Source organism: Coffea arabica, chromosome 4e (assembly GCF_036785885.1).
Source record: "Coffea arabica cultivar ET-39 chromosome 4e, Coffea Arabica ET-39 HiFi, whole genome shotgun sequence".
Taxonomy (NCBI): domain Eukaryota; kingdom Viridiplantae; phylum Streptophyta; class Magnoliopsida; order Gentianales; family Rubiaceae; genus Coffea; species Coffea arabica.
The window spans coordinates 13884899-13909372 of record NC_092317.1 but is presented as its reverse complement, the minus strand read 5'-3'; the positions used below and the strand labels follow the sequence as shown (position 1 = coordinate 13909372).

The following is a 24474-nucleotide window of genomic DNA, read 5'->3' as shown; positions in this document are numbered from 1 at the left end:
TAAGTGGGATATTAGTAATATGGTCCACATCATCTACATTAAGCTATTGCTGCAGAAGGTCTTTGTTCCACTTTTCTCTCTCAATAAGCTCATTAACAAACTCAAGATGACAACCTATTGGTTTGACCATAGAGACTCTTCCATCAACCAGCCCAGGTATCCATCTATCATGCCAAATCCTCACTGACCTCCCATCTCCCACTCTCTTCCATAGCCCCTGTTGAAGTAGTTCACCCCCCTTATGCATGCTTTTCCAGCACCAAGAGGCATTGTTAGGTGGTTGAAGTCCTAACCAATTATCCTCTTTCATATACCTAGCCTTCAAGACTTTGCTTACTAACAAATTTGGATTAATAACAATTCTCCAAATTTGTTTTGCAAGCATAGCCAAGTTGGAGGCTTCCAGGTCTTTAAAGCCTATTCCCCATTTCCCTTTTTACCTCAAAGAGTTTACTCCACCTAACCCAATGTACTTTTTTTTCTTTTTCCCCACCACCCCACCAGAACCTCGCAACTCTAGCACTAACAGCCTTGCACAAACCTATGGGTAATTTAAAGCAGGACATGATGTACGTTGGCAAAGCCATGATGACAGATTTGATCAAAACCTCCTTACCCCCTTGGCTAAGTAACTTTTGTTTCCATCCTTGGAGTTTACTGTTAATGTCATTCATCAGAACCCAAAGACCTGATTTTTAGCTCTCCCAATAGTCATCGGAAGTCCTAAATACTTACCACTATGTGCCTCCTTCATATTGTCCAGCACCTCACTAATCTCCCCTCTAAGCCTCTTAAGAGTATTTCTACTAAAAAAGACTGCAGATTTATCAAAATTTACTACCTGTCTAGATGCTTGGACGTAAAACTGGAGTATCTCCTTGATCTTCTGAGCTTCTTGTTTACTTGCTTTACAACACAATAGAGAATTATCTGTAAAAAATAGATGGGATACCATAGGGTTGTCCTTGCAGATTTTTATCCCTGTTAGATGCTTCTTTTCCGCAGCTTTCTTAATCAAGTTTGAGAGCCCTTCAGAACAAATGATAAATAAATAAGGAGATAGAGGATCTCCTTGTCTAATCCCTCTGGAAGGTTTTACACATCCCACTTTTTGCCCATTTAAATTAAAGGAGTAAGAAACCGTGGAAATGCAAGTCATGATCCAGCGAACAAAAGTAGGACAAAAACCCATGTGCATCATAATTCTACCCAGAAATTTCCACTCCACTCTATCATAAGCTTTAGACATATCAAGCTTAAGAGTCATGAAGCCTACATTACTAGATCTCTTACTTTTCAGGAAGTGTAAAATTTCATGAGCAATGATAACGTTATCTAGAATTTGTCTACCAGGAACAAACGCAGATTGAGATGGACTAATGCAGAGCTTAAGAACATTCTTCAGTCTATTAGCCAACAGCTTGGAAATGGTTTTATACAATACGTTGCATAGACTAATAGGTCTGAAGTTAGCAAGTATCACAGGGTTGTCCACCTTGGGGATTAAAGAAATGATGGTCTCATTGATAGATTTAAGGAGATTACCCGTATGAAAGAAAGTAGATATGGCATGGACAATGTCAACTTTGATAATGCTCCAGTATGATTGAAAGAAACACGGGGACATACCATCAACTCCTGGGGCTTTGTTAGGAAACATAGAAAAAATGGCTTGTTTGATCTCCACCTCGTCCACAGGTTTAATCAACTATGCGTTCATGAGATTGGAAATAGTGCACTGTATGCCTTGTAGCACATCATCAAACTCTGTTGGATTGTTAGAGGTGAACAGTTCCTTGTAGTGTTTACACATTTCTTCCTCAATTTCCTGGTCACTCCTACACCATTCCCCATCAGTCTTCTGAAGAATATTGATCCTGTTTCGTTTTCTTTTAGCCATGACACTTTGGTGGAAGTAGGCAGTGTTTTTGTCCCCCTCCTTGAGCCATCTACTTCTGGACTTCTGGCTCCAGTATAGCTCTTCATCCTTATAGGCTTTGCTTAATTGAAGCTTCAAGTTTGTAATGACTCCCTTAGTGCGTAGCTCATCCGCCTCTCTTGCTGTCTTCAACTGTTCCTTAATTTCCTGGATTTTTACCTTTGCATTACCCTGAGCTGTCCTGTTCCAACTAATCAATGCTATTCTACACTCCTAAATTCTTCTTGTTACTTTAAACATTTCGGATCCATGTTCTTTCCCCCAAACTGTTTTAACTACAACCTCAGTAGCTTTGTTCTTCGCCCATCTATGGTCGAAGAAAAACCTTTGCTTCCCTCTCCTTTGCTGCGGTTTTGTGTCCACCATTAGGAGGCAGTGATCAGATGCCTCTGTTTCAATATGCTCACAGGTTACATTTTCATATATCTGCATCCATCCCACACTCCTTAAACATCTATCCAACCTCTCCTTTACCTCCCTCTCCCCCTCCCATGTATTACACCAAGTCCAAGGAACCCCCACAAACCTAATATCCACCAGCTCATTCTCAGCTATGAAGTTGTTAAAATCCCTAAAGCTTCCCTCAGACCTTTCTCTCCCTCCCCATTTCTCTCCATTAGAGCAAATATCATTAAAGTCGCCCATAACAGCCCATTTCTCACCCCATTCTCGCTTTTTTTTCCTCTATTGTTTCCCATTGTTGCTTCCTAACCTCCGTACTTGCATAAATCCCTACTAACCACCAGCTATCATTTGTTTCTTTGTCTACTACTCTTGCTGCAATGTACCAATCCGAGCCATGTACATCCAGCAATACCACTTCCTCATTCCAAAACAAAGCTAACCCCCCAGCTCTACCCTTGGGATTCACCACAAAGCTGTTCTCGAAATTCACTCTTTTTTGCACTTGTTTCATATATTTTTCCTGGTTCTTTGTTTCACATAAAAACAAAATATTAGGAGAGTGGAGGTGAAGTACCTCCTTCAGTTGAGGAATTGTCAAGGGGCCTCCTGCACCTCGACAATTCCACACCGCCACCTTCATTGTGTTGGTGGAGGCATTGCGGGGCTAGCCTCCATTTCCTCTCCCTGCTGACCAGCAACTTCATCTCTTTTTGCCAGCTTATGTCTCGAGCTTTCTACCACATCCTCCTCCATTAGGTCCAAATATTGATTATCATCCATCATTTTCCTTTTTTCTCCAAACGAACACACAAGCTCTCTACCTGTTATGTCTTTTAATGGAACTCTTTTAATGCGTGAGCTCCTTCTCCATTTCCCCCTCCCTTGTTTGCTTTCATTGGCTGGTGATCTGCTAACATTGTTTCCAATCTCATCAGCTTGACTTACAGTACCCCCTTTTTCAGATTTGTCCAGCACTTCCTTCTCTGGAACTACCTCCACCGTCATGTCCTCTGGAGCATGATCATACTTCCTATTATCCCTTTTCCTCAAGTCCACAATCACCTTACATATTTCTATATTTTCCTTCTCCCTTAGCTCACTCCTTCTCACTTGTTTTTCCCCTTCCCCTTCACCTTTTTCCACTCTTTTTTTCCAGCTCATTGTTTTCTCTCAATATCTCTCTCCATTTTCTCTCAATAGCTTCCTTTTTCTGCTCACTAGTCATGCCCTCCTTCCCACTCCTTTTACTACTCGTATCTACTGTACCCCCCGCATCTTGCTCCCTAGAAGTTCCTGCATAAATTCTAGGTTCTTTGTTCCCCACACCTATCACTATACCCCTTTTTTTTGCATCAGATTCGGTCCCTTTGCATACTCTCAAGGAGGAGGCCATAATATTCCTTGCTCTCATCCAAGCACCATATTGGCCTTCCCTTCCGGACTGCCCTTCCTTCCTTTCCCCATTGCAAGACTTGTCACCGTGACCAATTATCCCAAAGTTATAACAAAAATCTGGACATCTCTCATATTTAAATTCCACCCAGGTGTTCACCCCTTCAAGCTTCACCAAAGTGCCTCTTAGAAGGGGTTGTAACACATCCACCTCTGCCATTATCTTCATATGCCTGCCCTTCTTTCCCCCCCCCCCCCCTGGGGGAACAATTACCTCCCTTACTGATTTGAAGATTTTTCCTAATTTAATCCCCACTGTCCTACACAGCCAGTGGACAGGAAGATTCCAGATCTGTACCCATAAGTAGGTATATCTAAAAAAATGGAGCTTTCTTTCACACCCCATTTCCCATTTTTTTATCGCCAGGACCTGATTGTCCATTATCCATGGACCACCCACCAACACTTTTGCCCGGTCCTCTTCATTTTCAAATTGGAATTGAAAGAGGTTTGGTCCAAGCTCAGTTACAGCCAAGTTTCTGGGATACCCCCAACCATGATTGGTAAAATTTTTAACCCCTGTGAAGTTTGCCACCTTCTCTCCTATCAGCCTTCCCACGAGGCTTCTGCTGCAATCTTATACCCCATCACTAGCATCATCCGAGCAGAGGTCCACCCCTTCCAGCTCCGTTGTGAAGAGCTCAAATTTGCTGAAAGCACGAGCTAACTCTTCTTCCATCTTCTGGTAATCCGGCTACTTGACACTGCCTTTGCACTATATCCTTTCTTAGAACTCCAGTTGCTCAAACCTACAAAACAGAGTAGAAGAACACAGAGTATGGGAAAACTCAGAAACCTAAGACGAGCTAAGACCCAAAGAAAACCCTATCCAATCACCCGATTCATCTAACACACACTATGATATTCTTTATAGGTAACACCCATCTACTGTTCCCAGGATCTTGACTACTTTCACACCAGAAAGCAGAGGCGTAAGCACACTGAAGGTTGAAGGTTGCTAAAATTGGATGTTTGTAGTAGAACGAAAGTTGAAGTGTCACTACAGAGAGGTCTGAATCTCAAGTTTCCTATCGCAGGAGGGAAGCTCTCAAACTAGAGAGAGGGACACGACATGATCTTCTTTTTACTAGTTAATTAGTTAATATGTGAGTTTTTAGTTCTCAATTTTGTTGTTTAAAGTTAGCTACTATTTTGTTGCTTTATTTTCAAAATTAATTTAATGGACATATGATGTGACTAAATTTTATTAGTAATTGCAAAAAATTCTTCAAATGTCCTAAATCTGCTTTAAATTGGATACATTATAGACCAAATTTGCTTTTCTGAAAATTTTAGAGGCTAAAATTGCACTTGTGATAAATATGAGGACCAGATTTGTTTTGTCAAAATTTCAAGAGCTAAAACTTCATAGGAACTAAATATTAGGGACTAAAAGTACATTTTTCTCAAGAACCAATTTCCATTGTAGGGGTAATAAAGACTAGTGGACAAAGCACTATGAATATGCATATTAAAAAAAATAATTTTCTTTATAATTAAAGAGTAGTAGCAATTAGAATTCTATTTTTTTTAAAAAAAAAAGAAAATATTGAAAATTAAAATAATAGGAGTTATTGGAGTTATTGAAATTAATAATTACCAACAATTTGTTTGTGGTGGTTATGTGTAAATCCTCACTTATATAAGGGTAAATTTGGTATAAAAAAAATGACAAAAAATTTTAACTCCAAAGGTCAGAGTTTATTGCCAAAATCACTCTTCTTCGAAAACATATACCCAAACCAATCTAATTTTAAAATTTATTACATTTATGATCCTTTTTTTGCCACTTAAGCTGCATATGTGCCAGGGTGAAAATAGAGGCATCATCCATTTTTGTTTCCCATCTAATATCTTCTCCAATTTTCGCTCTAAACCTTCCCGCATTTTTTTCTTTTGTTATCTTTTTCTTGTCAACCGTAATTCTAAAAAGCCAATATTTATATTCACAGCATCTAAAAAATATTCTTTTCAAATCAATAATTTCAAAACAAATGAAGATTATTCTCTTGTCTTTTCAAGGAGCAGAAAGGATAACATAAACAAATATGATAGCCTTGCTATTTTTGTAATTGCTTATAATTTTCATTGCAATTTTTGTATTTTTAAAATTTATTTTTTGAAAAATATAGGCAATAGGTTTGATGCATTTAGAAAAATTCAGAGACCAATGATAGCAAGGTCAATAATGGTAGAATTTATTTTAAATAATTATAAGGATATTATAAAAGTTATGCAATCTTCTTGTGTCTCTATAATAAAAAAAATTTAAATTTTTAGTTGACGTTGAAAAGTATAAACTAGATTAGAACTTTCCTTTCTTGTTATCCAACATGGCAATTAGGATAACTAGATGGCAACAATAAGATTATTATGGGAATAAAATTTGAAAGTGAATCACATTGACAATTTTTTTTAGCAAAAGTGTTATTTTGGCAACAAAAAAAAAACTCCCAAATGTTTTGCCTCCCAAAGATATTAAAATTGCTATTGTTGACAATATCGTGGTTGTGATTAGATTCGGTATTGAAGGGATAGTAGACAACTAGACATCTATATCTATACTATATACTATTCAGTCCATATCTTCTAGAAGGTATCCAATAATATGACATGTGTCATTTCTTTAATAATTTTGAATTTGTATTCTTTAATTAATTCTGATAATTATATATTTTACGTGTTTTTAGTGTGTTTTGTTAGTTAGTTTTGGTGCGTTTTAACTACTTTTATAACTAATTAACTAGGAATCTAGTGAAAATATGTATTTTGTGGTTTAAAGTGTAAAAATTGCATTTCTATGGATTTTGATGGTGAAAACTTCATATTTTTATAGGTTTAAGGATTCAATCATCAAATGGCATGATTTGAGAAGATAATTGGATGATTGATGATAGTTTAAAGTGATAAAAAGAGAATATGAAGTACAAAAGAGGAAATGCAAGCAATAACAAAAAAAAGCAAGTTTCACAGTTTTGACACCTTATGGTATTTTGGCTATATCTTAAGATACAATGATCGGATTGAGGTGATTCTTGAACCATTTTAAAGTTAAGAGATAGATCTACATTTCGTATAAGAAACCCAGCTCAGTCGTTTTAATTGTCAAAAAGTTGAAATATAAAAGCGCAAACTTTGTTGTTGAAAGTTAAAACAGAGCTCTGACCAGTCTTTGGTATTTCGGTCATATCTCGGTCCATAGGCTCCAAATGGGATGATTTTTGAGGCATTGGAAAGCTAACTCAAAGGGTTACAACTTTCATGTTTTGCACAAGAGTTAGTTCGGCCTCCATCATCGAGAAAATAGCAGTTGAAGTGAGGTCAAATGCACAGAATTGAATACGTGACTTGGCAATATGTGGGTTGTAGTCGCGTATTCTCTAGTCACGTATTCTCACCTGATTGCTGTAATTTGCTCATCAACTTGCCTTGCTTTCACACAACTTTTTCAGCTCAATTCCATCTATCAATTCTAGCTGTATCTGATCAAGAAAAGGTTGAAACGTTGGAAAGACAACACATAGAAGTTTCAAGAGTAAAAAATGACAACTAGAAACAATTCATTTGGCTCTTGAATCTTCTATAAATAGAGGCCTTTGGAGAACATTTTCATAACTTTGGAAGGCTAGAGAAACTCACAAAAAATGTAGTCTTCACTAGAATTTTCTTACTTCATTAGTTAGGGTAGTATAGTATAGGTAGTGTAGTTTATCCATCTTGTATTTATAGTTAGATTTGGATGAAGATTGAGGAGCAAAGATGGAGAGTTTGAAACTCATGTGACAAGGGTGATTTCTCTCCTTTCACTTTTTCTTTTGTATTTGATTTCATGCTTAACTATAATACAAGTTTGGATCTTATTTTCATGTTTAGTTAAAGTTTATGTCTAGAGTTATGGATGAACTTGCTATATCTTATTAGTGATGTTTATTTGGTTATTTGATGATATTATTTTGAGTAAGTTATTTATCACTTTTGCTTATCTAATCATGATTAATCGGCCATTAGATGTGATTATCTAAAGGTGTTAAGTTTGCAATGAGAATTGGAATTTAACACTATTTCAAGGAAGTGATAAACCTAGGTGATACACTCATGAGAGTAGAGGTGCACCTTTGTGGCTTAAGTGACTTGTTTCATGTAATTTCATAGAAGAAATGAATTTGTAGTTAATTCATAACCACGAGAGTATGTATGGTTTAGCTACAAGTATAGTTGATTCACTACGAGAGTAGGTTTCACATACATTAGGAAATTACGCCATAACTAGCAAAGATAATAGCATTCATTTAACCGATAATCTCATTTGCAAGAGTAGTAAGGAATTCCATATCTCTAGGAGTTTTCTAGTGTTATTTCCATTAATTTTATGTTTATGGTAGTCTAGATAATAAAGGAGTTCGAAAAACATCGGTAATTGTCACTCTTCCCTGTGGGATCGACCCTTAATACCCTATATTTGCTCACGATTCGTATACTTGCGATAAATTGCGTATGGGGTATTTAGGAATTATAAATGTAAAATTTGATTGTGGATGAGATAATTATATATGCATACCCCGCGCACTTCAAATTCAATTATTGTTATATAATGGTTATTAATTTGTTTAGTTCAAATTAAATCCCTATATTTTAGGCAAAAAATGTTTTGTTAATATAACTTATCAGTTAGGTTAAAAAACTTAGTTAAACTAATTTACTAATAAGTCTCTCTAAGTAAAATTTTCTACTTTAATGCGTACCTTAGTTACATGACAAATAACATATATTGTCATTTGCAAAATGTTTTTGTATATAGGATATTGTAAATTTAATTAAATGGTTTAACAAACTAATAAAATCAATGCGTGACTACCTTATAAATGTAAAAGTGATAAATATTTTCCCTCAACCCTTTTATACAAATTTGTGAGTTTTGCTAATTATCTTATTATAGAGAGTTTAAGTCAGGATATATGCTTTTAAATTATAAAAAACAATCAGTTTCACTATTGCAAATATATGTTGTATATCTTATCTTTTCAATGAAAATTAATATGTTTTCAAATTGATCAAATCCAACTCTAAAAAGTAATTAGTACAAAAAATGCTTGCACATTTTAAGCATTAATGTTTACATGTCTGTAACTATACTATAGGCTATTCACCACTTCAAAACTTCTAGAATCTTTTCTTACTAATTTTATAGACTTTACAATTATTTTTATTTTGTTCTTACCTTTAGCATACACCGTATAACGTATCTTTCCAAGTTACAAAGAATTCTACAAAATCCACAATAGTTTCAATTGTCAAAGAGTTCTACCACATTCATTACCATTTTAAATTCAAAAACCAAGTAAAAATCTATCAAATTTTTTTCAACATATTACACTGACTAGACTACAAGCCCTTTTTCTTGCAAATTACAAAGAGTTCTACGAAATATGATCAAATGTAAATTGCTTTCAAATTCAAGAAACAAAAATAATCATTGAATTGCACGTAGTTCCCGTGCATAGCACCGGATATAATGCTAGTACCTATTTAACCAGTAGTTTCTTACTAAAATATCTATTACTTTGCCGATTTTTAATTCAATCCCGTGCCATCTTTGATTGGTGGTGGCGGTGGTGGTGGTAGAGGTATTGAACTTTCACAAGGACAACAATTAGGATTAGGATTAGGAATAGGACTTGTAACAGAGGAGCCTGGTGCATTGTTGCCCTCACTTGGGCGATTGGTAACAAGAATCTTTTTTTTTTCGGATATGGGGAGGGAGGTGATCCAACGAAGTCAAAGGGGGATCCGTAAAGACTGAATCACCACCGATTCAAATGAATGTATACGCATTCACTGACAAAATATTTCAGAAAATTCTAAATTTTTAAAATATAGGTCGGGAGAATCTTTGACCTACATCCAAATAGAATTTTAAGACTTTCTTAGTAGCAAGCTATTCTAAGAATTGTTGGTTGAGATTGGTAACAAGAATCACTAGAGCATTTGTTGTTGTGAGACTTGTGATTGCCATGCCTATCTTTGGCGTGGAATTTTAACTCTTTTTGCCTGACATTACTGTCCCAACCACCGCTGATCATCCTATTGCGGGAGCTGCGGGAGCCGTACGGATATTCCCAATCTGGTGAAAAGCAAAACGTGGGGGCTGCTCCTTTAAAACTTAAAAGGCTATCGGGGACCACAGGCGACTAAATGGCTGCTCCTTTAAAGCTTAAAAGGTTATCGGGGACCACAGGCGACAAAAGGGCTGCGCCTTTTTAAAACTTCAAGGGCTGGACGAACGGGACCCGGTTGACATGAATCTGCGGAGAGAAACAAATACGTTTGCGCAATAAGGAGATTGAATTCTATTTTGTGAAAATCACTTAGGGTATGTTTGGTTCCCCATGGAATTGAGGTTTAGAATTGGAATTGGAGCCCCAATTCCAATTCTGCTGTTTGGATTCCGTCCCACTCAAAGAATTAGAATTGAATCTGAATTCTATGGGGTCCAATTCCATGAATTGAATTCTTTACTGGACCAAAAGAATTCCAATTCCAATTCCATAACTAAACCCTGAAAAATGGGTCTATACGCGGATCTAATATGGGTTAAAAATTAAAATCGGGTCAAGCGGAAATATGAAGCACGGGCACTCTTTCTCTGTTCCGATCGCTCCTTCTCCACCATCTTTCCAGCTCCAACCCTAACCCCTCCCACCACCATCTCCCTCTGCCTTCCGTTTCAGTGGATGATAGTCGACAATTTTGTTGGCGTGCACGCCTTGAGGTAGGCGAACCTTCAGGAGTCAGAGAGACCGAGATCCGTTCTGCATATGCATCTTTTCAGGTTTACCTAAATTCTTCCCCATTAGCTTATCAAAATTATGCGACTGACTATGAGTTGGCCTTTCGGCCCCATAATCTTATTATCCTTTCTCTGGGCTCTCTCCTTCAGCTCTTCTGCTTTCCCCAAATTTCAGACACATTTAGGGCTTGTGAAAGGTAACTTTATCTTTGAAATTTTTTCAATTAATCATTGGTTATGGGCTTTACATAGCTTTTTTTCATTGGACATATTGCAATGGTTTGTTATGTTTTCATGTCTATTTTTTCTTATGATGAATGCTAATTGACTATCATCCTCTGTTATCTCTGTGTTTAAGAATGGAGATGGTAGTCTTGGAAGAAGGTGTATGTTTGTAGTGTTTTTTAGGTTTTTATTTCAATAATAGTGAGCAGGTACCACTTATGAATGTGATAGCCCGTTTCCCTACTTTTTTTCCTGTTGCAATGCGCTACACATCAATGATATCTGCTCTTTTTTTTGGGTTACAGAGGAGGGATTTAAGGCCCCTTGAGCAGGAATTAATGATATCTGCTCTTACATTAGTAACCTTCCAAAGTATGCTTCATGGTCTTTATTTCTATAAGCATGAGCTATTGTTGATTGGGATTCTTGATGTCAATTAGTAATTATATATCCTGAATAATTACTAACTATCCAGTTATTAGTTTGGTACAATAAACTGAGATACTTTGTACGGTGGCAATGTTTATTGATTTAAGTGCTGGTTAATTGTTCCTGAAATGGTTGCTTGTCTTCAATTTTTGCACGCTTTATGTTAAGAGCATGCATCAGTTATTCACAAATATTCGGAATACCCTGAACACCAATCTGCTTATGCACTATAAGCTAGTATACTGGTTTTCTACTAAGTTAGAGAAGCTGAGTGGGCGAATTTTTGGACTGAAGAGCGAAGGAAGATTATTTCCTTTTTCTTTTTGTATTCTGCTCAACAGACTTGTGTCATTTTCACTTGTCTTGGACACCTATAAGAATGTACTGCATGCTACCGATATGTAACTTTGCATTGCCTCGTTGTGGCGGCTGGTGTTCCTGTTTTTAGGACTGCCCATGCGCATTTTGTTTTACCCCTAAGAAGTATCACAGATAGATACTTTGTTGTGCCAATCAAGTTACTATTCAAGGCTAGCTCACTGCTGGTCAAGCAGGTGATGAACGTCCAATATGATCTATGATGTAGTGTTTTTCGTTTTTTTTTGTGAGAATCTGATGTAGTGTTTTTCATGACTGTCTAACATTATATGATTGTAAAGTAGATGTTCTAATTTCAATTTTGCATAACTTTTGAATGGTGAAAAATTTGTCAAGTTTATGGCAAGTTTTGTAAAAATTAGTCAAATTAATTTCACTTTTGTGTATAATAGTAGTTAAACTCGAGCAATGAAGTGTATATGTTATAAATGCCAAAGCTTAAACTTAATTTCGATGTTGGTGTATCAATGTTTGCTTTTTTCAGACGCCAAGAGACTACTAATGGCTAGGACTGGTGTTGCTTCCAGAGGCCAAAAGTTTCGATTGCTAACAAACCATTTCAATGTTAAAGTAGCCAGAAATGAGGGCTACTTTTTCCACTACAGTGTATATAACCTCTATCTCTATGATGGTTGTTTAAGCAAGCAATTTAGCACAATAATTCTGTTCTTGAAATGCAAGTGTCGATTTATATTATCATTGTTGCAATATTTTCTATTTATATTGTCATTGTTGGTTGTAATTTTTCCCTGAATGTCTTAGCTGGTTTCGGGGTTTTGGCTGATATTTAGCCCAAAAAGGAAGTAATTTGCATTTTCATTAAAGCTTGAGTAACAATTAGCTAAATGCAAGAAAAAGTAAATTATTAAAGGTACAAATTGGTTTTTTCCTTTAAATTAAATTTTTAGTAAAAATTGGCTAAATGTAAGAAAAAAAGAAATTATTATATATAAAAAAGAAAAAAAGAAAAAATTTATGTAAGCAAATGTTTCATGAAAACAATTCTAATTCCTAATGAATTCTTTTCTCATCCAAACAAAGAATTTGGAATTTCAAATAAATTCCATATCAATTCTATGCATTTTCCAAACGAAAGAATTGCAAGGATTTGGATTTCCAATTCATAGAATTCCAATTCTATAGAATTTCAATTCTAATTCAATTCCAAGTTTGTAGAACCAAACGTACCCTTAGCTTAATTCAATGGCCACCAACTTAGGTTTTAAGACTCTATTTAGGTATATGTGAGGATTCAAATCCCACTTACAGCAAAAAAATTCACAAATATAAAGGCTCTTTAAATTCCTTTTTCCCTTTAATTTAAAATAGATAAGTTATACAATAATTATTTTCTTCGAAAAAAAGAATTTTACTTTGTGAAATGCTTACCAGTAAATTACTTAGTAAAAGAAAAAATAAAATAAGACTCTGACAGGTAATAGAATGTAGGAATATTTTATTCCAACCTTCTATTTGATTAGCATATACACTGTCAAATTTTACATTTGGCGTCGGTCCACCATCGTGTGCGCTTGAATGCAGGGCCTTAGCCTCCTGGCACTCCAACTTCCAACGACACTATTAAGATTAAGGCAGCTTACGACACTATTAAGATTAAGGCATTTAAGCTGCCAGGAGGCTAAGGCCCTGCATTCAAGCGCACACGATCGTGGACCGACGCCAAATGTAAAATTTGATAGTGTATATGTTAATCAAATAGCAAAAGTTGAATTCAACCTTCAGCCAAATACAAATTAAGAATTCGCATGAAGAAAAACTCAATTAATAAATTTATGAACTATATACAAATTCTTTTGTGTATGAAATATCAACCAAATCGAAATGTGGCAACTTGACAAACACTACTTTGGTGTGTGAATACAATATATATCATAAAAAGACGTGAAATGTTCATATTGCTTGAGACACTAGTAAGTTTGTTTGGATAGGAATGATTTGGAAAAAAATATAAATTGTTTGCATCACAAATACAAATTCCAACATACCTTTTTATCTTCCCACTCACCTTTTTATCTTACATATATTACATTACAAAAAGTGTTATAGTAATTATTTCAAATAAATATTTCAAATAATCTCCTATCCAAACACACTCAGTGCTATTATAAATTCTACCTAGATATGTCAATGGATAGAGTCTAAATCGAATCCCTTTGATCCAAATTCCAACCCATTAAATTTAATTAAACCCAAATTTAGATGCAGATCCTTGTGGGTATGAAAAAGTAAATCCAAACTGTCATGGATCTCGGCATCCAATGGGTATCCGTTATATTTTTCTGAATCTACTAAACTAAAAATACATTCAAAATATATTGAGTTAAAAATAATATAAATGCCATCCTATTTTTATTTTCAAATAATAAAATTAATATTCAAGAAGTCGAATACAATATTATGATATCAAGAAAAGAACTATTGTAGACTATTTCTTTTTATTTTCAAAATTTCAACTGTATCCACATCAATCTTTTATTTGTTTGCCTTTACTTTTTTTTTTCTTTTCTTGAAAAAAGTTTGTACCAATTATAGTGGCAACTAGGATTAGTTTGAAAAAAAATCATGAAGTCTTACTTATTCGCTCTGGTGGCCATAGAATATTAAATTATTTTATAAATTTACCAATATATATATATATATATATATATATATATATATATATATATATATATATATATATTAGACACACACAAATATTAATATTATTTACTTTTATATAGATAGGTTTGGTATGTATCTGAATTTAGGTACGAATCATAGAAAATCAGATCTTAACTAGACCCATGAGTCTCTTACAGATTCTGGGTCGAATCTGGGTAAAATTTGGTCATTAGCATGCCTAATTCCACCCTTGTGATGCTTCATCTAAAATAGTTGGGATTTGACCCAACGTCTTTCTTGCCAAAATTGATCAATGTGGCTATCAATTTTGCGAATTTTTTTCACAGGTGTTGGACTAATAGTGTCTCTATTTTGTTTGACAATCATGTATTTTCTTCCCTGCAATCTTGCAGTTTTGGAATCGAGTCTTTGTTGGAAAGTATGCAAATGAGAGTGGTTCATTTTTTAAATGCAGTACAGTTAGTTTATGGTGGGAGTGTTAGTCACTGGGTAAAGCCAAGAAGCGATAGACGAAAGGATATAATGTTCTGATGGGTTATGGTCAAACGTGTTTAGCATGCCTGGTTTGAATATTTTATTTCCTATCAGTGTGGGAAAGGATTGATACTATAATATTGCTATTCCACTTTGATGTTTCATGAGTTTTGGATCATCTACTAATTTGCATTTTTAGTATGATTGGGAAGTTGCATTTTTTCAGAGGTTATTATTATAAGGCTTGTTTGGAAGTATGTCAAATTAGGCAAGTAAATATTATTATTGAATGTAGCAAACTTTGTCTTATCCAAAGAGGGATGCAAGCTTATTTTTGGAATGATTAAGTAATTTGATCTGTTGAGGGGCTAGTGTTGCAAGGCTTGTTTGGAACCTTGTCAAATTAGTGACAAAAACGAAATTATTGAAGCTAAGGAATTGTGGTTCATCTAAATGGGAGATATGATTCAATTAATGGTAAAATAAATAAATGAAAAATCCAAGAAAAAAGGATTGGGGGTTGGGAGCTATCTAAGAGATTTGGTTTGAAATGTTGTATATATTCTACCATAGTGGATATTCAAGAATCGGTGCATGAAATCTTAATGAATTTGAAAGAAATTGTATTAAAAAATAATCTATATAGAACTTGTGATGCATTTATTTTTGTCAGGGGTACTGAATATGTAAATATTGTAGAAATTGTTGATAATACATATATAATACATACATATATATATCCCAAATATTGTTTTACTTATGTTATAAATATAATTTCTAATTAACTTTTTATTTCACATATATCACGTTACAAAAACTATTATAGTAATTATTTCTAATAATAATTCAAATAATATCCTCACCAAAAACACTCAACTTGATCCCCTGCTGTTTAATCAACTCCCTTTAGAGGAGTTGGCCACCGCATTAATTGTGGAGTGGGAGGTCAAGGGGTTAAAACCTTGCCTTCCATCAATGTGCCTTAATATAAGATTTGTTCTAAATCCATACGGATGTGTGGTGCATCTGTCTGGTCTGATGGTGGTTCAATCCCTGTCAGATTTCTCGACTCAGTTGGGCCACCCATAAAATAGGTTTCCCTAAGAGTAGGAGTAGATTAAGTTTGGTTGTACGTGCTGTTACCAAAAAAAAAAAAAAAAGATTCCCTGCTGGTTGTCCGTCAAAATATTCCGTTCATCGTGCTTTTCACCACGTGGGAATATCTGTACTCCAACTCTCTATTCCAAGTCTCTTGCTGCCATCTTTGCGTGGACCGTGACCCTAACGCTTAGAATTGGTCTAAATGTGTATGGCTTTACTAACATGATGTGTATGGCTTTTCATGGGTCATACGGGACATAATGATCCCGGTTATATGGGACATAATGATCCCCTAAAATTTATATGTCCTACATAATAATTGTACAAGGACAAAGTATATGATTCAGGCCGATTTGGTGTTTTTAGAATAGTTTTTGTGATTTAAAAAATAAAATATTAAATTTAATCATTTTATCCTGTATTACGAACCAAATAAAAAGATAAATATTTTTAAAAATTTTCAAATTATGCATTATCCAACATAATAAGTACTTACTGAAATATCTCCAAACAATATATTTAAAAGTACTTAAACAGTTAATAAGTATTTTTATTAAAAGTTCTACTTGAAAAATACTTTTCAATAAACTATAGGAACCCAAACGGATCCTTTTAATCAGTAGAGGTGTTGTGAACAGTGCAACATTCTGGTCACTGCCCAATCTATATGCTATTATTTTGTGGTTGTTAGTATTTTGCTTTCTGATTTTTGCATGCCTCATTCAGACCGTGCTTTTTGTTTTTTTTTTTTTGGGTACAAGATTCTGTTGAAGGCATGATCCAAGTAGCTAGAATGAATCCATTTTATGTCCCGTTTGACAGGTGAGTTTTTTGAAAGTTTGTCTAAAACTTTACTGTACCTTACTGTAGAAGTTTTTAAAAAAAATTTTGAAGTGTGTTTTTTTTTTTGAATATTTTGAAGTGTATAGTTTAAAAACTTTGAAAAGTTTTTTGAAATTATTATAGCTAAAGTTTTTAAAAAACTTGTAGCAGATAAACTTGGCAAAAAACTTATTTTCCACTCTTAATTAATTAAGAGTGGAACAATGGTAGCCAAGTTATACATTTTAGAAAGAATATAATTGATTTAAAAGGCTTGAATTCTACTAAGAAAATACATTCGGAACCCCACACGAATTTGGACCTCTGTTTTGTCAAGTTCAATGAATTGAACCTTGAAACCTGAGGCAACCTCTTTTTTATCAAGTTCAATGAATTGAACCTTGAACGGGAGGCAACTTTAACAAAATCTATTTCTATTGTGTGAAAGCAAACTAGACTTGAATTTGAACAATCTGTCCTTTTTTTCTTTGTTCTTTTTTTTTTTTGCCTACCAGAAATGAAATGGTAAATGTTTGCAAAAATAATCCATCTTTCTAATATTTATTTGAAACTCTTAACACTCAGATTCCACCTACGCATAATACTTTTTAAGATGCAATCTAGTTGTTCCAACTAGGGTTGAAAACGAGCCGAACCGAGTCGAATTTTGGCCTAATCGAGCCGAGTCTCGACATAATTTCATTGAACTCGAGCTCGACGAGCTGACAATTTCAAACTCGAGCTTGAGCTCGAAAAAATAAAAAATAATTATTTTATTTTTTAAAAAATAAATAAAATAATATTTTTTAATAAATAATAAAATATTAAGGATATATATGTAATTTTACTATTAAAATTAAAAAAATATAAAATATATATATACTTAAAATAAAAAATATATATATATACTTAAAATAAAAAAAATAAAAAAAATATATATATATACTCGAGCTCGCGAGTCTAACGAGCTTAATATTTTGAGCTCGATTTCGACTCGAGCTGGCTCGAACTTGACTCGCAAGCGGCTAAGTTCGTTTGCAGCCCTAGTTCCAATCAGTGACAAAGCTAGGACTTAAACTCCGTGGGGGCAAAATTGTACACATAAAATGAAATAAACAATTTTTGTTTGAGATTTTTGTTCTACTTCCTATAATTTTTCTCACTCAAGTAGTAATTAATGCCTCTCAATTAATAGCTTTGAAATAATTGGACCATAGAAGAGATACTTAAAAGAAAGAAATTGATTGTTTAAAGATAAATAGTTGCCAAATTATAGGGTGCAATGTCAAGAGATAAGAGTAATTTTTTTTTAAAATTGATGGGGAGCAATTGAGCAATTGCTAGAGAATTAAAAATTCTTATAAATTTTCAAGCTTATTTTGTGATTTTTGGAAAATTTGAGTGGGGGCAATTGCCCACCCTCACATCAAGGTGGCTCTGCCCTTGTTCCAACTGTCTAGATGGATAGCAAAACATAAGAAAGTATGCCAAGGAAGCTCAACAAAACATATCTTAAGCCCATCCAATAAAACTAAAATTTGAAATATGAAATTTAGGTGCTAAAGTAGTAAGTTATTTCTTTCTTTTTCTTTTGCAAATGAAATTCATCCTTCCCCATTTCATGTTTCTTTTTCTTTTTCCTGCGACAACGGCAAAGCAAAAAGCATTTGCTTTTGTTCCCATTTCATTTTTGGAAGATTTTTTCCTGTCAAAAGTCTTCTGGCCGAGATATTTGTTTGAAGGAGGAGGCCAACGTGGATTGTATTTTTCATTTCTGGCATTTCCCACAAAGTTTCCTGGAAGGAGGAGTTCGCAGTCAGGCTTATATAGTACTTTTTCTTTTCAGATTTTTTTAACCCTTCCACCTTCTTCATATTCTTTCCATCCCCAAATCCAATTGTCAGGTATAGACTTATAACATAGTACTTATTAGTCCTAGACATAAAACACGTAATTTTAATTATAATTTTTGTGTTAGTATTATTTTCTAACTGAGCAAATGGCTCTAAATATCATTAAACTATTAACTTTGACTGCTTTTGATAAAAAAAAAAATGTCACTTGGAAATTTCAGAACCTGTTTGGATTACATAAATAACTCACAATATTATATTTCAAAACAATGGAAGAAAGTCACGTAAAACCTTACAAACTTTTTCTGGACTCTTTTAGATTCCGTTAAGAAAACACTCTAAATAAAAACACCTTAAATATTGTCCTATTTATAATCTATCAGACTTGTTGGGAAAGAACTTACCAAATAAAAACTTACCAAATAAAACACAAATTCCTTAATCACACAAATACTAAAAGACTGACTCCAATAAAACTAGTAAATAAATAAATAAATATTTCTAAGCTTAGTTTACTTTGTCAACAGTTGAAGCTGCCGTGGTAGTAGTAATTTTGGCTAACAGGTGGGTGGTGCTTCAACGCACCTCTATCATCTCATTTTTGGGCTTTGAAGTAGTGATTCATTTTCTTGCTAATTCCCTCAACTTTACAGTTTCAGGTGGCTTAAACACAAAGAGAATGAATGGGGTGAACAGAAGAGAGATATACGCTGACTTTTTTTTTTTTTTTGGGCGTGAGAGAAGGTGGTGGTGAAGATTGTTGCAACAAGGAAGGGGAACTTTTTTCTGTTTAATTCTCTATCTTGGTTGGGATTTTATTGCTGTTCATGTCGAATCAGATGACCTTTAAATTGATCAGTAACTTTGATTTTTTTTTATTATTGATGACGGTAAATGATGGATGCACCACTTGTCCATTAGAGACCCTTTATTTTGGGGTCTTCATGCTCATGGAGTATATGAATGTTTGAAGTAGGATTAATGAAGTGGTCAAGTGAGTTTAGGATATGTAGTGTAAGTAATTAATGATAATGATGTGAAGTGGAGTATTGATCTCAAGCCAAACTGGTAGGTAAATAAATGGTTATGATCTCAACTTGCGGGAATAAAATAAATTAGCAAATGGGACGGTTACGTTTAATTATTAAGGTTCTAATTTCAGGGGATGAATATTATTGGAAGCATTTAATTTTAGGAATTGGGGTTGGTGCTGTGATGTGAAGGGAGCATAAATGAGAATAGGTGGCTGGTGCCATGTCCAATAACTAAATCTGGCTCGAAGAAAAATTAATCTCAGCAACTCTTGGTGTGTTGCTTTTTACTGAACTTCCTTTCTTCCTGCATCATCAAACAAACAATACAACACCCACATTATTTGATACCAATATTCAAAGCAAGGATATTAAAGATTTTGTCACCTCACTAGCTAAAAAAGCAAAAGAAAATAAATTGATTCTGTTGCCAATTCAATTTTTTTGGACGGGCAAAACTTGCAATTAATTATGAGGAAGCAAAACATCAGTGTTTGGGCCAGAGTTGATACCATTAGAGCACAGATTTCCATGGGAGTTTGGGAAGTTGCAGTGCAGAGTCTTTCCTGTTGGATCCTTAATCCAACATTGGACTTATATGTAAATAATTATGGGTTGCAAACTGTCAAATAAGGTTAAGTCCAATTAAAATGATCAAATATAGTTTGGACTTAACGTATCTAATAGGTTGGGGGCCTTTAATGTGTAGAAACTTAAGGGTTTCTATTTCTATGATGGACGGAAATAGGGTTCCAAAAGGTAACAAGAATGTTACCTATAAATAGTGTTATGGTCCCCAAGTCACATGTATCTTTTTGTCATATTTTCTAGTACCACAATGTACAGTCCTTTCCTGATATCCCATCGTTAGGAAAGCTACCAGAGAGATACTAAAGGACTCTCTCAAGGATTGGTAAATACGTGTTGACCTGGAAGATCACCCCAAAATCTCTAGAGATTCAAGCACCAGTTTGTCAACATGAATCAAGGTACGCTTCCGCAATTTTGTGTTAATTATTTCTCAATAATCGCCATAAAGATCTTGGGGTTTCATAGGTGATAGTTTTCATCAAAGGTTAAATATAAATAACCGCCCTAACAAGTGGTATCAGAGCCTATATGGTTGATTATTAGGAAATAATTTAGATTTAGTAATTCATAGTAATTTGCACGGCCGAAAGTTTATGTTTCATGGTTTGTTTTTTGTCAAGTTCCATGATTGTTTCATGTTTCGGCTTTGCTTTTACTTTTGCAATCTTGGTTGCTGATGACGTGAATGGATGTGATAAAGAATTGCCTCTATAATTGAGCGATTGCATGTCGTATGAATTCATCCATAATGTCATCTTTATGCTGTGGTCCAAATTGCATCGTGTGATTCATATATTCGGTCAACTTTTCAATTCGTGGGTTCCACCAACAAGTCTTCATAAGGTTTCCATGTTTCTGGTCTTGATTCACGGATATGTTAGTCAAATACTATTCTGGTCATGATTGTTTGCATATGTTCATGGCAGTGGTTAATTCGTGAATTGTACTATCCATTGTTTTGGCCGATCTATTGATTCTTTATGCGATATTTGTTGACCGATTGTTTACTTCGGTTTTGTTTGAAACTATGACTAATTGGCACGTGTTTCAAGAATCAAGTTTACTTGCCCTAGTTAATTGTTTATTTTGTTTATATCATTTGAATCCATTTATGGGTATGCTTTTGATTATAAAATTAGGACAATTAACTTGAATTTTTGACTTGTTTTCTTGTTTAAAAGCCAATATGTATATATTTATGTAAAAGAAATTAGGGTTTATTTAATTTAAGTGAACCCTAATAAAGTTAAATAGGACATTTAAGCCCTATAAAATTCATATGTGTGACCCATTAAATATGTATTTTTTTATAAAGTACTTATGGATTTCAAGAAAATTTTTGGGTTTGAATATTAATTTTGGGTCAAATTATGGATATGGACCTTTGGTCCAATAGGTCATGATTTAATTTGATTGATTTGACCATGTTTGACCACGTTTTGATCAAAGTTGACCAAAGTTGACTTTGATCAAAATTTTTATTTAATTTGGATAATTTTAAATTTGAATATTGGTATGATTATATATATTTTGGAATAAATTAATTGAAATAATATGCCACCAAAGTGACCTCTATTATGGAAATTAATTTATTTTAAAATATAATTAGTTGGGTACTAGTAATTTTATGAATATTGATCGGCCCAAAGGAAGGTTAATATTTAATGAAATTACATGTGCACTTGTGGTAATAAATATGTGATAATTATTCGGCTTTTACATGTGAATTATAAATTGACTCAAACGAAAATTTATTTTTTTGACATGTTATTATTATCAGTATTTATTACTACACCAAGATATCATTTAGAAGTTAATATTTTTTTGTCCAAAGACAAAATATTAATGGAACATCGGTATCTTGATATGTGGTTACCTTTATTTAAATTTATTATTGTTTGGTTTATGTGAGTTTGTTTTAATTATTTAATATTTTCTGTTCAGTTGCAAATGATCTTACGAATATTACTTCCAACATCAATAATATCCCTATGTTGAATGGCACAAACTTCAAATTCTGGAAAGAAAATCTCTTGATAGTACTTGGAGTAATGGATCTCGACCTTGCGTTAAGGGATGATTCTCCCCCACCACTTACAGATCAGAGTACCTCTGATGAAAAGAGAAATAATGAGAGGTGGGAGAGATCAAATCGCTTGTGTCTGATGATCATTAAAAAGGCCGTTCCAGAAGCATTCGGGGGAACAATGTCAGAAACAACTGTAACCGCTAAAGAATTCCTTCAGGACATTGAAAAAAGGTTTGTCAAGAACGAAAAGACTGAAATTAGTACGCTCTTGACACGCCTAGTTTCAATGAACTATAGTGGTAAAAGCAATATCAGAGAGTACATCATGGAGATGTCTCATCTTGTTTCGAAATTAAATGCACTTAAGTTGAAACTCTCTGAAGAGTTACTAGTGTATTTGATTTTAATATCTCTTCCTACACAGTTTAGTCAGTTTAAGGTGAGTTATAATTGTCAAAAGGAGACTTGGTCTCTAAATGAACTCATCTCACACTGTGTAGAAGAAGAGGAAAGGTTGAAGCAAGAGCAGACAGAAAGTGCCCATCTGGTGTCAACCACTAATAATAAAAGCAAGGGACTTAAGAGAAAAAAGGAAAAAGGAGCTGCAGGTACAGCGCCACAAAAGAAACAACAAAAGAAATCAGATGATCAGGGAAAGAATAGTTGTTTCTTCTGTGGAGCTGAAGGGCATCAAAAGAAGCATTGCACCAACTATTACACTTGGCGTGCTAAGAAAGGTATGCTTCTTAATTTGGTTTGTTCTGAGGTTAATTTAACTTCGGTACCTAGACACACATGGTGGTTAGATTCTGGTGCAACAACTCACATCAGTGTGTCTATGCAGGGTTGCCTGAATTGCCGAAAGCCTAATGATAATGAAAGATATATCTACGTGAGCGATGGCAAAACAGTTCAAGTTGAAACAATTGGAGTTTTTAGATTATTGTTAAAAATTGGATTTTATTTGGATCTCTATGAGACATTTGTTGTACCGTCTTTTAGAAGGAATTTAATTTCTATTTCTGCTTTGGACAAATTTGATTTTTTTTGTTCATATGAAAATGGAAAATTTGAATTGTTTCATGATTCAAAATTGGTTGGTTCTGGTTCTTTAATGCATTACGATAATCTATATTTAATTGATACGATTGCCTCATTTAATGAATCTCTACACTTGAGTACTAGAGAAGTAAAGAGAAAATTAATCAATGAGAATTCAGCTGTATTATGGCACAAGAGATTGGGACATATCTCCAAACGGAGAATGGAAAGACTTGTATCAAATGAAATTCTCAATCCCTCGAATTTTACAGATTTTAATGATTGTATTAACTGTATAAAGGGGAAACAAACTAATAAAAGGAGATTTAAAACCAATAGGTCCTCAGACGTCTTAGAACTTATACATATAGATATTTGTGGATCATTTTCTACATCTGCTTGGAATGATCAACAATATTTTATAACGTTCATAGACGATTTTTCAAGATATGGCTACATATATCTCATTTCAGAAAAGTCACAGTCACTGGACGTGTTCAAAAATTTTAAGAATGAAGTTGAGAATCAACTCAATAAAAGAATTAAAAGTGTCAGATATGACCGTGGTGGTGAGTACTATGATAGATATGACGGTTCAAGTGAACAACGTCCAGGACCATTTGCTAAATACCTAGATGAATGCGGTATCGTCCCACAGTACACTATGTCGGGTTCATCCACTATGAATGGTGTAACTGAAAGACGAAATAGAACACTTAAAGACATGGTAAGGAATATAATATGTCATTTTACCTTACCAGCGTCATTCTGGGGTGAAGCACTTAAGACTGCAACATATATCCTTAATAGAGTTCCAACTAAAGCAACTATCAAAACCCCTTATGAGATTTGGACAGGAAAAAAACTCAATTTAAAACATATACATGTTTGGGGGTGTCCAACTGAGGCAAGGCCTTACAGGCCAAATGAAAAGAAACTGGACTAAAAAACAGTTAGTTGTTATTTTATTGGATACTCTGAAAGATCCAGAGGTTACAAATTTTATGATCCCACAACTAAATCAATTTTTGAGACAGGAAATGCTCGGTTCTTTGAGGATATCGAGTTTGGGGGAGAAAATACAGTAAGAGACATTGTCTTTAAAAAGGAATATATTAATATTCCCACAGGTGTCATTAATCTTGTTCAAGATCCTATTCCTGAACAAGATCATGACATGACAAATCAAAATAATGTCGAAAAATAAACTGTTATAGAAGTTCAAACTCTCCCTCTCCAAGAACCAGTGCCATTAAGAAGATCCACTAGAGAAA

At 34.2% G+C, this 24474-nt stretch overlaps 1 protein-coding gene and 1 long non-coding RNA gene across 2 annotated transcripts; one reads left to right on the top strand and one right to left on the bottom strand.

Moving 5' to 3' along the window:
• Positions 1-1708: 1708 nt before the first annotated feature.
• LOC140005485 (uncharacterized) lies at positions 1709-2584 on the bottom strand. The gene is made up of 2 exons (XM_072046485.1): positions 2222-2584; positions 1709-2110 (listed from the first exon to the last, which is right to left on the bottom strand). The coding sequence occupies exons 1-2, from the start codon at positions 2582-2584 to the stop codon at positions 1709-1711; spliced, it is 765 nt and encodes a 254-aa protein (XP_071902586.1).
• A 7348-nt stretch (positions 2585-9932) lies between these two features.
• LOC140006067 (uncharacterized) lies at positions 9933-12311 on the top strand. Its single transcript, XR_011813654.1, has 2 exons — positions 9933-10780; positions 12100-12311. It is a non-coding gene; the product is annotated as an uncharacterized lncRNA (long non-coding RNA).
• The last annotated feature ends 12163 nt before the right edge of the window (positions 12312-24474 follow it).